This window comes from Natator depressus, chromosome 5, assembly GCF_965152275.1.
Source record: "Natator depressus isolate rNatDep1 chromosome 5, rNatDep2.hap1, whole genome shotgun sequence".
Taxonomy (NCBI): domain Eukaryota; kingdom Metazoa; phylum Chordata; order Testudines; family Cheloniidae; genus Natator; species Natator depressus.
The window spans coordinates 60,289,646-60,306,515 of record NC_134238.1 but is presented as its reverse complement, the minus strand read 5'-3'; the positions used below and the strand labels follow the sequence as shown (position 1 = coordinate 60,306,515).

The 16,870-nt window shown below is 42.5% G+C and overlaps 1 protein-coding gene across 4 annotated transcripts in view; it reads right to left on the bottom strand.

Moving 5' to 3' along the window:
* The window catches only part of ARSK (arylsulfatase family member K), a 61,534-nt gene that overhangs the window by 11,667 nt on the left and 32,997 nt on the right, over window positions 1-16,870 (bottom strand). For 3 of the 4 annotated variants that reach the window (XM_074952860.1, XM_074952859.1, XM_074952861.1), the window contains exons 5-6: window positions 13,363-13,534; window positions 10,838-11,062 (exon numbers count right to left, since the gene is read on the bottom strand). In XM_074952860.1, coding sequence (XP_074808961.1) covers window positions 10,838-11,062; window positions 13,363-13,534 — 397 coding nt within the window. Of the gene's footprint in view, window positions 1-9,675; window positions 10,522-10,837; window positions 11,063-13,362; window positions 13,535-16,870 lie in introns of those variants that run through there. The other variant, XM_074952862.1, reaches the window with a different exon arrangement.

Sequence of the window (16,870 nt, the reverse complement as noted above, 5' to 3'; positions counted from 1 at the left end):
CCACAAGAGCTAAGTTATACTAGGGGACTCTCCAGCCACCAGAGCAGGCCTAGATTAGGAGTGCGCAAAGATGCATTGATACTCTAGGAGGCACAGTACAGAATATCACCCATGCTATCTAAACACCAAAGTGTCTATTAAGAATGTAGTACTATTTTTATCATACCCCCAAACACAGTATACTATGTGTCATTAATAACTCTGTGTTTTCCATTTCACAGTGGCCTGTAGTAGTGTATCTCCTGTTTTATGCACAGGTTATTGCAGGTACATGGAGTAGTCACTTCATTTGCTAATGGCACTTACTGTATGTATATAGCCCATACTGGTGACATTTTTTTTCTTATTAGCATCTAACATCTTTCTTCTCCTCTCCTAGCTTTGTTAAATTGCTTCTGTAGGCTGTGCATCAGTCTATAGATCTGCATCCTGCTATGGTAAACAGGCGGCTTCATGGAGGCAGCAGTAGGACTTAGCAGTAGGAGGAAAAGTGGTATCTTTGTAAACCAGTAACCGACAGTCTTTGGGCCAGACTATGCCCAGCCCTAAATGAGTGCAAAAGGGATATAAGCCCTGCTCCCTTACACTTCTGTGCAAGGAGTGGGAACGGTAGTCACTGCATTCCTTTAAGATCAAGAAGTGTTCAAGGCTAACATCTTCAATAGCTGTAGCCTCCCCCATGGGGCTGGGCCACACCCCCCAAACCACCTCCATGCTGACCAGCAAAGCTGAGGCTACCTGGAGGGAAGTGCATGTCCCACCCTGTTAAAGGATGGAACTAAAGTTGCAATCTTAGGGAAATTATGCCTAACACAGAGTTTCTGCCAGGGTCACTCAAGACCTTCTGTACCATCCTGTACTGAGGGCAATTTACCCTCAAATCAGTCAGACAGGCAAGGAGTGAATCTCCAGTTTCTCAGAAAACAAAGTATTTAGATAAGATGGTATCTTGAGAAGAGAGGATATTTCCTTGTGACCATATAAGCCAAGCAATTACATTTGTAATGGCCAAAGACGCATGGGTTGTTTCATCACTTGCCAGAAAGGAAAGGTTAAAAGATGACTGAGATGCTTCTTCCTTATTTTTTTTCTTAGTCACCTGAATAATTTAATTCTTCTTCATTTATGTTTCTATTTTTGACATAAACTGATTACAGGAAGGAGGAATTGGCAGAAGTAGAGTGAGAGAACAGGAAGGAGAGAGCTTTAAAAATACAAACTTCAAAAAGAGAGATTGAAAAGGAAGGATTTTAAAACACTTGGATCAATAAATTATTTGGAGGGAGTGACAGACACAACCAAGAAGGGAGGGATTTAAAATCTGTTAATATATTTTTGGGATCAAAATCTGGAACACAGGCTCTTTTACATCTGGTCCCTAAGATGGTATATATCCTATCCTGGCTCTGAAAGGGCTGATGTTGGCCTGAGAGGACAATTAAGCCATCTGGCTGCATCTGGGTTGTGGACCAGGCCTAAATATGTCTGAAGTCCAGCTAGGAAAGGAGTTGAGAGATGACTACAAACAAAGGAAATACAGACCAGAAGGGGGCTGCAGACAGAAACTCTGCAGTCATTCTCTAGGACTCTAGAGTGGAGAGACTGAGAGGGTAAAGTAGGAAGACCAGGGGGAAAGTTGGAATAGGGAAGTCTGGCAGGAGGCCAGAAGAGACATGGAGCAGCAAGCTCCAGTGGTAAGCCCTGATAAAAGGGCAGGATTGGGACTTCCTGGGATGCATTCAGTGAGGCACTGATAAGGGAAACATAAGAGGGATGACGGATTAAGCCCAAGGAGGGCAGAAGTTGATTTAAATTGGTACTTTGTTTGAGATTTTGTTGGGGGGATTCCAAGGGAGAAAGCCTTGCAAATCTAGGTCCCAAAAGAAGGATGAACTTAGAGAGGTTGTGGGGAGACACCCTAAAAAAGAGGATGTGGTAAGTGTAGGGAGGAAGCAGCAGGAAGTCTGGGAGCTGACCTTGACTGCAGGTGTAGGGTATCTGGACTGGAACCCAGCACTGTGGGTTTTCAAACCAACTACTAGGGAAGATGGCATGAAGTCCCTGAGTAGGAGACATGATGACGGAGAGCCTTGGGAGAACAATGTGAGGACCATGGGGCCCAGAATCAGGGCCAAAGACCTTCATGTGGACATTGGACTGTTGTTCTGTTCCCTAGAAGGAGCGGGACTAAAGTGTGACCTGGCCACAGGGCTGAGTCGCAAGAGAGACCACCACAGGGCTGGAGCAGCCATTGGCAGGGCGTCACTGTATGACAGATCAACCATACCATATCCAGCCATGAGGGGGATGACAGCAGTGAGTCAATTCCTCCACAGTCCCAAGTTAGAATTTGAATCAAGGTGAAATGACTGAAAAGTTATAATTTGAAGGCTGTTTTCAAGGTCTACGTGTCATAGTCTAATCCCTATTGAACAGGTTCCTATGTTACAAAAAGCACCATATCGTGGAAATGGATGACACAGGGGACTGGTCATAGGATTGAGAGACTTCAGTCTCCAGTAGGAATGGACTATCAGTACCATCTGATGGCTGTTCGATGATCTAATATGAAATGTGTTGGTGGTCTCACCCTGTATCTACAGTAGAACAGTTCAGATCACAAAAATTGCTATTACAATTAGCACTAAAGAGAGTCCCAGGCTTCATTTAGCATGAAAACTGACCTATCTTCTCACCCATGAATGGGGTCTCTTCAGAGACCAATTAAAAGGGAAATTTAGGTGTGTTTGCACTGTGCTTCTGTTGCTGTACCTGTTCTTTGAACACAGTCACTTTACAATGTTGGCAGGTCAGCACTTTTAATACATATGCAATTCATTAAGGAAAAGACAACAATGGGCAGAGGAGATAGGGCGACAAAACAGTGAGATGAGATGCGAGAAATATGTTGAGGGCAGAAGGATAGGAGGACATGAGAGAAGTGGAAGTGGCAGAACAGAAGAGAAAGAACAGACTATAAGGAGGTGCTTTCTCATCTTTGTGTACTTTCTTTTCTCTTCTCTCTCAACAACTTTGCCAGTTCTACCCGTTTCCTCCTATCCCTTTTCACAACATGGGACAACATTCTGACTCGCCTCTCCCCTCAATGTTGCTGTCAGAGTCCACCCCACTCTTCCCCATTCACTTTCCTCTCTGACTTTGATACCTGGCTCTCCATCTCATAACCATCTACCATTTTCATCCTACCAGCTTCATCATCTGTCAAGTCTGACCTTCAAAGCTATATCAACTCTCCCACTCACCAAGACAGAAGCTCGCTCAACATTGAGGTCTCATCTGCTCTCCTCTAACCTCTCTGCTTGATCCAGTGTGTCAGGGTCTGTGGAAGACTGGTGTCAGTGCCCAGGACATGGGTGGTCTGGTTTGGTGGTCGGTGCAGTGTTCAGGAACCAGAGGCCAAGAGGCAGATCCAGAGCCAGGTGTCAAAGTTGAAAGTCTGAAGCTATAGAACCATAGCCTAGCATTAGAGCTGGGGTCAGACTGGAAACACAAACTAAAGCCAAGAGTCACTACTAAGTCAGAAGCCAAAAAGCTGAATAAGGTTAGAGCTGGAGCAGTCAGAAACTAGGGCAATAGAGTTGAGGGACCGGAATGAGGCTGAGGGCAGGAGCCGGGAACAGGGTTGGGTTGAAGTTAGGAAGCACAGATTATGCCAGAAATGAGGCAGTGGATGGCAGGGTCTGTAGCAGAAGCAAGCCAGGATCCACTTTGTTGCACAGACAACTTCTAGTCTCTCTTTCTGGCTTAACTAGTGAACCCAGCCCTATCAGGGACTCCAGAGATTCTCCAGTCAGGTTTCTGTGGGCAGTACCGTTAATGGAGTGGAAGGCTTTAGGGCTCCCAATTCTCTGGTCACTAGTACAGCAGTCAGGCAGATTGTAGATGTGCCACCAGCCTGCAGGCTCAGGTTCAGGACCTTGCACAGTGAACCCATCTTCTCATAACTCCTGACCTACTTTGCTCCCAATCTCACTGCTTGCCTTCCTTTCCTCCATCTTCTGGCCTTTTCCTTCAAAATACAAGCGTGCCTTCATCTCCTCTCTCCTCAAAAATCCCACATTTGACCAGACCTGCCTCTTCCCACATTGCATGTTTCTCTTTTCTTTCTTTCTCCTCCAATTTCACTGAATGTGGCATCTACAACCATTGCCTTGAATTCATCTCCTTCATCTCTACTCTAAACCCTCTCCAATCTGGTTTCTATCTCCTCTGTTCCACTAAAATTATTCTCACCAAAATCTTCAAAGTTTTTTTTTTATGGCCAGATCTACTTCATCTTCAGCCTTGTTGGCCTTTGACAGTGTCAAAAGGAGTAATTATATCCTCTTATTCTTGAAATATTGAAATTATTCCCTTGGCTTTCATAGTTATCTTCTGGTTCTAAGCACCTATTCTAGTGGATCTGCCTCCTCCCATCCTCCACTTTTAGTGGAGTCTCACAGGGCTACAACTTTCTAGGGCTACTCTTGTCCCTTCTATAACCTTTCTCTGTAACTTCACCTACCACCTACTGTCCCATTCCTGACTTATTTCCCTTCATCTAATGCTGCATCTCAGCCTGTCTCTATGGGTATGTCTACAGTGCCCGTGTCCTGGTTTGCACACATATGGGCACGTGTTAGCTAAGCCTGCCTGAGTGTCCATGTGCCCATTACCCCATGTAGCCAAATCCACACTAGCATGGCAGTTACATGTGTTTGGCACTAAGATTTCTGGGAACACAGCCCATGGTTCTTAGCACTTTACCAACTGGAGCTATTCTAGGATTTGTGGTGTATTGTGGCAGGATTTCTGTTCTTCCCAGACTCCTGAGTGGAAGTGGTTTTAGCTTGCCAACACACTTAGCTGAGGCACTTTTAGCTCTGCACACTCGTCACTTCTGTTCATTCTAGCTGGGGGGCCATGTCATGGATTCCATCAACTGAGCTGCTCCTGTGGTGGCTGAAGTATTTATGCATCAGGGTACATGTTCTGTGAGATTCTGGATGACATTTCAGCAGCAGTTTCTGAAATATGTAAGGCAGTGAGACCCAAAGGAGGTTATATTCATGGCAGACTGGAGAGACCTGATTCTTATTGCAACTGCAGCAGTTTCCCCAAATGTAGGCTGGGGCTTCCAGTGCAGAACAAGTAGCACATTGTGGTGGTATCAGATCACCATGCAGACCTGGGATGACCAGTAGTGGTTCCAGCACTTCTGAAAGTAGTTGTAGACCTTCATGGAGTTGGGTGTGGAGCCTGCCTTGACCCTCCAGCACCAGGACATGCAAATGAGGGAGGCCATACCAGTCCACAAGTAGTATGCCCACAGATAATGGGCATAATTAATGTGTCTGAAATAATAGCTGGCTTTCAGAGAATGGGGCTCCCAAACTGCTGAGACCGTTGAGGGCATGCATGTGCCCATAGTTTGCCTGCCAAAAGAGGCAAGTGAATGTCATCCACAAAGGATACTACTCCCTGGTTCTACAGGCTTTGGACTACCACAACGGCAGGTTCATCAACATGGGAAATACAGGACAGGTGCATGATGCTAGGTAAACACCAGATATCCTCAATACCCTGTTTGCACAAGCAGGGACCTTATTCCTTCTAAATGGCATGGTTACCAATGGGGTGTCTGTCGACTTTTATTTTAGGGGAACCTGCTAAACCTTTCTTACCATGATTCATGAAACCATACCCTGACCTCAGAGGACCTGGCGGAAGAAGGTTTAATTATATGCTTAGCTGTTACAGGATAGTGGTGGAGTGCACATTTGGCAGGCAGAAGGCAAGATGGCATTGCCAAAAAACATTTGGATGCCTGTGTGGCCAATACCATTCAAAATTATTGTGGCCTGCTGTGCCCTACACAACACTGCAAGGCTAAAAGAAAGAATTTTCACATGGAACAGTCTTAAGACACTTGATATATGCAGACTTGATATATGAAACCAGAAAGTGCATTGATCAGCACCAGGAATGGGTCCAGGCAAGCATAAGAAAATGGGGATGCCTTACGTGCCACATCCTAGCATCTCAGGGTGAGTGGATATGGACCAGTGATGCTGCGCTGGGGACCTGTGATGCAGAAAGGCTCTGTACTGATGTATAACCTGGTTTGCTATTGTATATTTAATATTGGCTTTATGTGATAAGAGACTGATACTTTATCAAAAGCTTTGGAGACAACTTCCTGACTCTTCCTCCTTTTCCATGCACTCACACACACCAATTAATTGTGCGACCAAACCATTTATTAACAAAACCCAAAGAAAACAAAACAAAGTAATAGTAAAGCCATTGCAAGCATACCAGTTCACTGGCCATAAACAATTATTGACAAATGTGCAAAATTAAATAAAATGCTAATGGTTTGTGAAACAGTACAATTAACTGAAGTCCAAGCTCCACAGTCAGTCTTGCTGGTAGTGGAATTGGATGTCAAGTGTGCCTCCTGTTTTTCTCCTCCCGGCCAAACATGGTGACTGCACTGTACAGGGGTGGAGTACATAGAGTACATCTGCCCATTCCAATTCGTAGAGCTGGTCACTGGTTGGTCAGTTTGAGTTTGCCAGTCGCTGCACTGGCTGCAAGATGTGGTACCACAGAGAAGAGTCTGCAAGCACTGGTGATGGTACAGAAGCCAACAGCAGAGCTGGAAATGAAGGTGGCTGTGGTGCGGATACTGGCAGCTGCACCCTATTGGCCATCATGCTGAACTGTCGGTCTAACAGAAGCTAGGCTTGAGCCCTATTCCTCTGGTCATGTCTGAGGAATTGGGTGAGCATTCTTTCTTCCCACTCCTCTGCTTTTTGGTATTTTTCTCTCTTGTACCGCATGTCACAGAACATCTCATCTGACCTTTTTTTCTTCCTATGCTGGTTAAGGGTTCTATCCCCAAGAGTCCAGTGTGGTAATGTTGGTACAGCTGAAGTGGAAATGCCTGTCAAGAAAATGAAAGAGCTTATTACTTTTTTCAAGGGAGGCAGCGGGCTGGGAGAAAGAAAAGAATCCATCCCACTTTATGTTTTGCATCAAAATGAGGCCAAGGTTTGAAACTTTTTTCAACCTGGTATGCTTTTATTTCATCATCTTCATACACTGATGTATTCAGAAGCTTCTTCTAGCAACATTCCCAGACAAAAGACAAACCATGGTAAGATTTTCAGATTTAACTGTTATTTTACAAAAAATGTCAGGAGGTGGTTGTGAGGGAAGGGCTCTGTTACCAGTAGTAGTTTCAATATTCTTTCAGGCCAGGGAAGCCTTGGAGGATATTATTATTTGGAAAGACAAACAAATTTTGCAGGCTGCATGCAGAAACCCATCTATCTAAGCAAGGGAGATTTTTGTGGTTGCCTGGTGATTGAACAGCAGATCAAAGCATGGACAGGGTTGGTTAGTTATGTAGGCAGCCACTGGAAGTTTGCCTACCCAGGAATTTTACAAACCCGCTTGAATTTCTCCTGTATGAAAAATTCTCAAGCATCTTCCAGAAGTGGGGGAAAATTCAGGCAAATGTTATCAGGAGGCTGAAGTAGGATGCAGAGAGTTCTGAAGAGCAGAACTGATTTTCACTCCCAACCCCAGCCCAGACAGCGTGCTGTGAATGGACAGAACCAGACAGCCAAGCACTGAAGTCCACAAGGGACTTTAGTACTTAATGCAGCCAGTGGGATTTATAATCCATACTGTCCGGGACAATGCTTTAATGCTACTGGGGTGATTGAGTTGCAGACAGTGGTATACTGAAAGATATGTAATCATGCTTGCTAAGCCTGTTACTGTTCATAATTTGCTATTACTCTTTTTAAAAAATAGTTAAGAATCACTAGATATATGTTTAAATCACCCTCCCACCCCGGGCAATACTTAGAATCACTTTAGATCACACACGATGCGGAGAAAGCAGGGTGGCTTTTGCCCTCACCCAAAGATAAACCCATCCCATGTAATATCCTCCATAACAATGATTTTATTGGTCATAATCCTGAAATCCCACTCTTATGCTACAATTTCCCACATGGTAATTATAAAGTTGATGGGTTGCACTTACCAGACTATGGATCCAATTCCTGGTCCCGCATTGCTTCCTCTCCGGACTGTTCCCTGGGCCGATCTCAGAACAGATCCTCTGAAAATTCACCCAGGACACCCACTCACCCATCCGGCCACATGGACTGATCCTGGGCTTCCTGCTCCACAATCTGTTTATGGGAGTTCATTGTGATGTCAGCCAGTGCCATCCCCAGAGTTTTTACCCCCTTCCTCTGGTCTGAAAGTAAGATGATCTGCATTCGGAAGTATGTCAAGAAGGACGGTGGGCTCTGAGCTCAGGGCAGTGGCAAGCACCCGGTCCAAACTCCTTGTAGAAAGGGCATATAGATAGGGAGTTGCCAGATCTGCTGTTGCCATCCTCAGCTTTAAGTGCTTGATGTGCTCCCTGTGCTGCACACCAATCCAGTTAGGCCCATCTCTGACAGCTTCTTCATGATGCTCTCATACGTGGATGTTCTGGATACTCCTCCCAAACTCATAACGCTTGCTGTACTCACACTAGAGGTTAACCAGAACTCTGGAGTACTCCTGCAGCCAACTAACATGATGCTGATGATGTGCCTCTTCCTATTAGGCACAGTTGAGCTGTGCAGAAACAAGCAGGTCGCATGGAAATGAAGGGTTAAATGCCGAGCAACTGTGTATAAACCAGCAGTTGCATCTGGTACATAGTGGGTGACAATGAAGTGGGTAGGTTAAAGGGCCAGAGCATGCAGGTACTGGGAATTGTGGGAATGGCAGTGGAGGCTTATCTAAACACAATCCCAGGTACTTTTGCTTTTGCTGTACCCACACTACAAAATGGATGAGTAGAGGTGTAGCTCAAAGCCCAACATGTGCTTTGCCCAACATCCCCAGGCGAGCACTAAGTATGGATTCAGTGTGCATCTATACATGTTTAAGGGTTTTGACTGTGGATGGTAGGAGGATTTGGGGAACAATGTGCAGTTTTTATATTGTTGGAAAGAGTAAATAACACTTTCCTATTCACTCTTTCCACACCATTCATGATTTTATAGACCTCTATCACATCCCCTGTTAATAGTCTCCTTTCTAAACTGAACAGCCTGAATCTTATTAGTCTGTCCTCCTATAGAAGCCATAACATACCCATGATCATCTCTGTTGCCATTCACTGAACCTTTTCCAGGTTCTCCTACAACCTTTTTGAGATGGGGTGACCAGAACTGTACATAATATTCATGGTGTGGGTGTACAATGGATTTTATATAGTGGCATTATGATATTTGCTATCCCTTTCCTAATGGTTCCTAACATTGTTAGCCTTTTTGACCACTGCTGCACATTAAGCTGACTTTTTCAGAGAACTATCTACAATGATTCCAACCGCGTTCTTCAGTGGTGACAGCTATTTTAGAACCCATGAGGAAAAAATCATCCCAACTACAGTGTGCACTACTTTGCACTTAACACTGAATTTGAATAAAGTGCCTAGGGAGGTTGGGGAATCTCTGTCATTAGAAGCTTTTAAGAACAGGTTAGACAGCCACCTGTCAGGGATAGTCTCTAGACAATACTTAGTCCTGCCTTGAGTGCAGGGGACTGGAATAGATGATCTATTGAGGTCCCTTCCAGTCCTACACTTCTATTATTCATCTGCCCTTTGTTGCCTAGTCATCCAGTTTTGTGAGATCCCCCTATAACTCTTGGCAGTCAGCTTTGGACTTAACTATCTTGAGTATTTTGTATCAGCAAACTTTGCTACTTTGGTGTTCACTCTGTTTTCCAGATGAACATGTTGAATAGCATTTGTCCCACTACAGATCCTTGAGGGACCCCGCTAATTACCTCATTCCATTGTGAAAACTATTTATCCCTATCCTTTGTTTCCTATCTTTTAACCAATTACTGATCCGAGAGGACCTTCTCTCTTATCCCATGACTACTTAGTTTCCTTAAGAGCCTTTGGTGTGAGACCTTATCAAAGGCTTTCTGAAAATCCAAGTACACTATATTGACTGGATCACCCTTATCCACATGATTGTTGACACCCTCAAAGAATTTTAATAAATGACTGAGGTATGATTTCCCTTTACAAAAGCTGTGCTGACTCTTCCCCAGCAAATCATATTCATCTGCGTCTGATAATTCTGTTCTTGTCCTCATCTTCAAGAAGCTTCATAATACTATGCCTCCCAGTTAGCCACTCTTGTGGTTTTACTACATCACCCCTGGACCTTCCTCTCAGCTCATGATGCCCACCTCAATCTTCTATTAGTCCACTTCTTTCACAAGTTCCTTTACATTTCTGCCATGCTGCCCTTTATAAATGGAATATCGTCCTCAAACTAGTAAGTAAAGCCGCTACCTTGACTTTGACTTGAAATCCCTTCTCAGGACCCACTTGTACTGTGATGCTTACAGTCAATGGTCAAGTAGGTAGGTAGTAGGGATTACTGAGATCCATAACATTTCTTGTGTGTTTACATCTTAAGACTAAAAAAAAAAGAGGAAAAAATGTAAATACCTGAAACGAATGGATTGCATCCATTGCTAGTCTTTGTGACCACATGTTCCTATCACGGTTACCCTTATCCCACTTCTTCCAATCCCTCTATTTAATCCCTACACCACTTGTTGATCTTGTGTTAAATCTGATTGTAAACTCTTCAGAGCGGGCATCATATCTTACTATGTTAGTATATCACCTATCACAACAGAACCCTAAACATAATGCTATTACTATTGCCACCACCAATTCATACCCAAATCTCAAAGTTTCAGTTATTTCAAATAGAATCAAGTTACTTACCAAGCATAGTTGGATAAATATCTACAAGAGATACCACATTTGATAGGTTATGATGAGCTTTAATGCTTGGCCCCATAACTAGAAGAGGAACATGGGAACTTGCTTCATACATGCTCATTTTATAAAACTGCTGATGTTCCATAGCAAGTTCTCCATGATCTGCTGTGAATATAACAATGGTTCTTTTAAGAAGTCCTGTATCACTTAGAGCTGAAATGATCTGACCTGCAACAAAAGAGAGACTTGAAAAAAGTATGTTCAGATACTATGTTAAGCTTCTGCACCTGCAGAGCAGCATGCAAATCCTGAGGGGAGCGGGCCCTCACTAGCAACTGGGGTGCTGTTCAAAGGCCTTGGAGCTCCTTTCCTTCCCACTGAAAGCAAAGCCTGAGACTTCACCCCTCACTGCAATATCCATTATAGTCTGAGATTGCTGGGGACTGTGAATTCCAGCCTCGGAGATGGGGCTGAACCACCACCAAGGACATCTTGAAGGGATGAGAGGCACTCCCTCCTCACAAAGGAGGCCACCCACAGTTCTGGATGGGATCCCATTGCAGCTAACAATACCAAGGGCAATTGGGACAGCAGAGGCCCCCACCAAAAAGCACTGGATATTGGGGGTCCTGACTGAGCCCTCACTCTATCCCAGTCACTGGACTTTTCATTCTCTCTTGTGCATGTATTTCCACAGGAGCTACTGCAGCCTCAAATTTGTGCAACGGAGAGAGAAAGAGGGGCAGGATCAATGGAAGCACGGTAGAAGGGATGGCCATGGTTCAGCAAGTTACCTACATATGCATAACTTTAAGCATGAGTAATCCCACTGACTTTAATGAGACTACTCACATGCTTAAAATTATGTACATACTTCAATACCTTACAGAAAAGGGGCTCTAGTCGAAAGTTACCCTGCGCCATGTATTGCAGCAGCATGATCGCTTCAGGATCAGAGGTCCTGGGAGGACTGATTACTTCTCCATGAGAGGCCTGTGTGACCCACAGGATTGGTCCTTTGCATTTATATATGACCTAATCATTCTAACATCACAAAAATCATTTAAGTAACTCTTCTATTTATTGAGAATTCTTGTTCTTTAGATATCACTTTTTAAAATGAAGAAACAAAACACAGTAAATTAAGGCGGATTTGCATATATGTATATCTTAAAACAAACCATGGAAAACTTTGCATGCTTATTTAGATTTAACTTATTTTTTCTTGTAATTTTCAATATGTTGCTATTATATCCAGGGACAAACATGGGAGCCTTGCATAGGTCATTTTGTTGTCTACTTCATAGTCACAATTGCTACCTGTTAGCTCAAGCAGTTAGCTAATATTTGGGGCCTTGCTAGGTTGTTTCCATTCGGAGAAGAAATAATGAGAGGAGTCAGGTGTCTGTTTGTGTAGAATCTTTGTAAATAAATAGGATTGCACCAAAGTTCTGTTTCCTTGAACACAGTAGAAAACAATCAGGAGGCAATCTCCTAGTGCAGAAATCTAAGTTTGCCTTTTCAGTCAGTATTCTTCCCGAAAGATCTCTTATGACTTCTTCTTAAGGTCGCACTCACTCTGCTTCTTTGTAGTCTGCTTGCCTTCTCCCTTCTTTTCTGGTTCCTTCACACACAAGGACACTTAATCAATACCCACAGCCCCTACATTTGGAATTGCTTGCCAGGAAGCCACTTGTGTCACATGGCTCAGTTTCTACTTTGGCATTGCCATGATGTCTGTGTCTTGGGCAGTTGCTTCTATTGTTTCAGCCATCATTAAACAAAGGGCTATTTAATTGCTCCACTGTTTAGCCTGAATGAAGGGTGCTTAGCATATCCATTGACTTTTACCAGGTCTTAACGCTATTAACATCTTTCAACATACAATTACCATCCTGGTCTGAATTCACACTGGTAAGTGAGAACACTCAGTAAAATGGTCCATTAGTAGGCTTGGCAGAACTCGATTTTTTAAAAAAAAAAAAAAAACTTCAACAGGTAATGTCGATGTTTGTTTAGGCATTTTTTTCTATTTTTATGGATTTTATGGATAATTTCACAGTTGCAAGAAATTATAGGGAGGGTCAAACAGTGGGGAAGGGGCCCCCGTAGGCATTTATTTAACGATATCAAAAAGTTAAAAGTTTACAACCAATAAAATAGAAATTGTCATATCACATGTCAAAATATACAAAGATATACCCTTAAAATCAACCTTCAATAAGTTCTCAAGCATGTTTTTTCTTACTTTGCTTACCTGTAAATTTTGATCACCATCAATTGAAATATTTTTTCATCAGTTTGTATGTGTACAGTGAAATCAACATTTACCACCCAAAACTCTAATCCTTCCAAATCTGACAGCAATATTCTAAGCCATCCAGTTCTTTTGCACATGCATCATTTATGCAATATGTAGGAAGCTATTTTGCCTTGAGTTACTCTTTACAAAAGGCTAGTCTGATCAGAGTTATCTACTAACAGCTTCAAATCTCTTTTCTGTATTATTATTCTGGAAGATTACCTACCAAGCATGGCATCTGTCTCAGCACACATGGCATAATAAAATGCTCTGATATCTCTGATTTCTTTCCTTGTAAACTGCCCAGTGCAATTCTTGGTGTAAGAAGAATAATAATCTACTGGGTGCATGTCTGAAAGAGGAGGCCATTTTGGAATTTTAATGGCTTCATATGTCACCTAAAAACAAGAGTAAATTAAGTTATTTTGGCAAGTGAGTTTAATGCTTTACAATGGGTTTAAATCAGAAATTCTCAAACCGTGGTCCATGCAGCACCTGCTTACTATCTGTTACTTTTACAGATATCCAAACACCACCTTGCAAAGAAGAGCCTGGACACCAGTAAAAATCAGCTGGAAAACTAGAGTAGGACCCAGCAGCATGTGACCTGCCAGCTGATATCTCAAAAGACAGATAAAGGACCCAGTCTTTTAGAACTATATTCAGTAACTAATCTCAGAAGTGTGGGCATAGCACCACATAAAAGAAAAATGTTGTACCATGTGCCTCCAAAGGACTAGGTATCATCTGGGAAAATAGATCAACATGGCAATTTACTCTTTCTGGGAAAATCTCCAGAAGAGCTGGCATGAAATTTGTATCTTGGAAAAAGAATTCACATGGGTAGTCTAATTTTCAAATATATACTGGATATATAAATTCTGGCATTTGGATGCTCAGATTGGCAGTTAGGCCAGTTTGATGCCTTGTGCCAATTTAAATGCCATGGTCTATAATGGAGATGTTCTATTTAGGCACACACATTTGCAAACTGGACCCTGAATATAAAAATAAGCATTGCCTTTTGACTCAGATTTTAAAATGTTTGTTTTTACTGATCAAGAATTATTTCTAAACATTTAGAACTGTGAATTACAAACTAGGCAATGTGAAACCTCTATGATTTGAAAAACAAAGTAAAGTAGTTTATTAACTCGTCCATGATCTTACTAATTAATAATCACAGCTGAAGGCAGGGTTGACAAGTCCTAGGTCACAATGTAGTCGCAGGTCCTGGGAGGCTTAGATGCAGTATAGGAAGGCAATGGAGACTGGGCTAGGAACACTTGGCACCTCAAAATGAGTTAACAAAACTGATGTGTCAGGGCTTGTACAGTGAGTATTTATAGCAGCATGTAAAAATCATCCTAAGAAACAAAATCAACAGAATTTATTTTTTATTCTTGATGAAAATACCACAAGAGAGAAAACTCCACAGGCTCTAATGACTTTAGAATCTAAATATGTATGTATGTTTCCTAGTGGTAGCGGCATCTTGACAGAATTTGTGGGACTGAGAGAGGACAAGCAAGGTACATCTGGAGCCTCCACTGCTCATTTATTTAATGCTGATGGGGAGCTGAGGCATCAGAGGTAGAAGATTTCAGCAGTGGAGAGAGCTCCCCAGACTCTAGCTAGTGCTAAAGACTCTGCACAGCTGCCACTGGTCACTGGGATGTCATTTCCATGACCTTTTCTTGATTAAATACACTATTATCAGGCTAATTAAGAAGAGAACAAAACCAGCCTCCAACTCCACCTATCAGATGACAGTATTCTGTTTCAAGCCAGGGCATGTTGCAGAGATAGCAATTCTCTGCTGAATGAATCTTTGTCCATAGACAAGAGAAGTACATCCACACTCAACCTGTTAGACCTCCCTGCAGCAATTGGTACCTTTAACCACGAAATACTATTGTCCCACCTTTAAGAGGCTATTGAGTGGTACAGAAACACTTTGAAATGCCTTAACTTCTTCCTCTCAGACCAAACCCGAGAGAAATTATGGCCATTCATGCCAACGTCTCCAAAGCCCTCATCTCCCACAAAAGTCAGTATTCTCTCCCACATTATCCAACACATTTATATGAAGTCATTAAAAGAGCTGGTGAGACAGCAAGGTCTGAAATGCCAGCAGCATACATTGACAACACCTGGCTCTTTATCTCCTTGACATTAAATGTAAACAGCAACCGCTCCAAGTTTTCTCAGTGTCTAAATGAAATGAGAAACTGGCTCCAGCTGAATTCAGACAAGAGTGGAATTCCAGTAGGGAGAGAGAAGTTCCTCAAACAAGGTGGTTCTTCTAGAACATTCCCCATTACTCAAGGACCTCTGCCCTCACATTAAGTCAACATCTGTGACTGGCCAGAAGATTAAACTCCTTCCTAAAGAACTTAGACCTGACAATAGTGATCCATTAAATTAATGATCTCTACGCTTGACTGTTGCAACTCATATCTAGGAACAAAGCCATGTGCCCTGGAAAAGCATCACTCCCTACAAAATGCAGCAGACCATCTGCTTAGCAACACAGGGTACCAGAAACATCATGCTGATGCTTCACTCTGCAGTAGCTCCCCCTTGAAGATAGAATTTAATTCAAGGTCTCTGTCCTTATATTCAACGATCTCCATGAGATTGCTCCTAGCTACTTCAGAGACCATGTCTTTCCTCATAACCATGACAACTGTGTTCAGCTGGAACCATGAAACAGTCAACAAATGGAGGGTGGCTCGTAAAAGCAGGAAAAAAAAAAAATCTTCACAGGCGCTGGCCCTATCTTATGTAACTCCCTCCTGTAACAGATCAGAATGACCACAGGCCTTCCTGCATTCAAAAGTAAATGTAAAAACAAGAGTAAAAATCTCGTTGACTTTGCTTTCCCTTAACATGGTGCTCTCACATACAACTCAAAATAAAATAATACATTTTTGAAAAATTTAAAAAAACCTCATCGTAATCTAACTACTTTTTCCTAGGTAAAGAATGAAGAAAGAGTGTGATTGTTATTTCTATTTTTAAATGCTTGAAAGGGTATCAGATATTATGGTAAGAGGTGGCCCATCAAATTACATAGGTAAACTGACTTTACAGCACCCCAGTAGTAAAGACTGGGCAGATAAATGTAAAGTCTCTTCAAAGCCTACTGCTGAGTTACTGGATTGTGTGAAATCTTGTTGTCATTTAGGCAGTGGGAGCCATGGTAACTAATCGAGAGAGTTTTGTGACAATAGTAAGACTGCATTTGTGGACAATACAAGAGGCAGATAAACAGAAATTGTTCACACCATTCTCTCTGGGAGAAGGAATCTGCTGATTTCCTACACATGGAATCAGGTAGATTTTTCTTAGCATTAGAATGAAAAACTGAAAGAGCTAGATTAGTAATCAAAGCATCAGGTAACAGAAAAGACAAAAATGTGCATTGTGCAAGGCATTGATTTAGCACCTTTGCAGCCATTCTGGGTTAAGATCAACCTGTCAGCACAGAATTCAGACAATTTGATTTATATAGCATCTCTTGTGCTCAAGTTGCTACCAAATGCTTTATAAAACAATGAGCTAGAGACTAGGAGTGCAAAGTTTGTACAGACAAACACCATTAAGTGTCCAGTTTAATATACGCTCCTTTTGGAATCAGAAATGGTTTTACCGAGTCAGGGAATATTGGCCAAGAGAGACTGGAGTTGTCTCCTTTTTTCACTTCTACCTGGGTAACCTTAAGAAGTGTG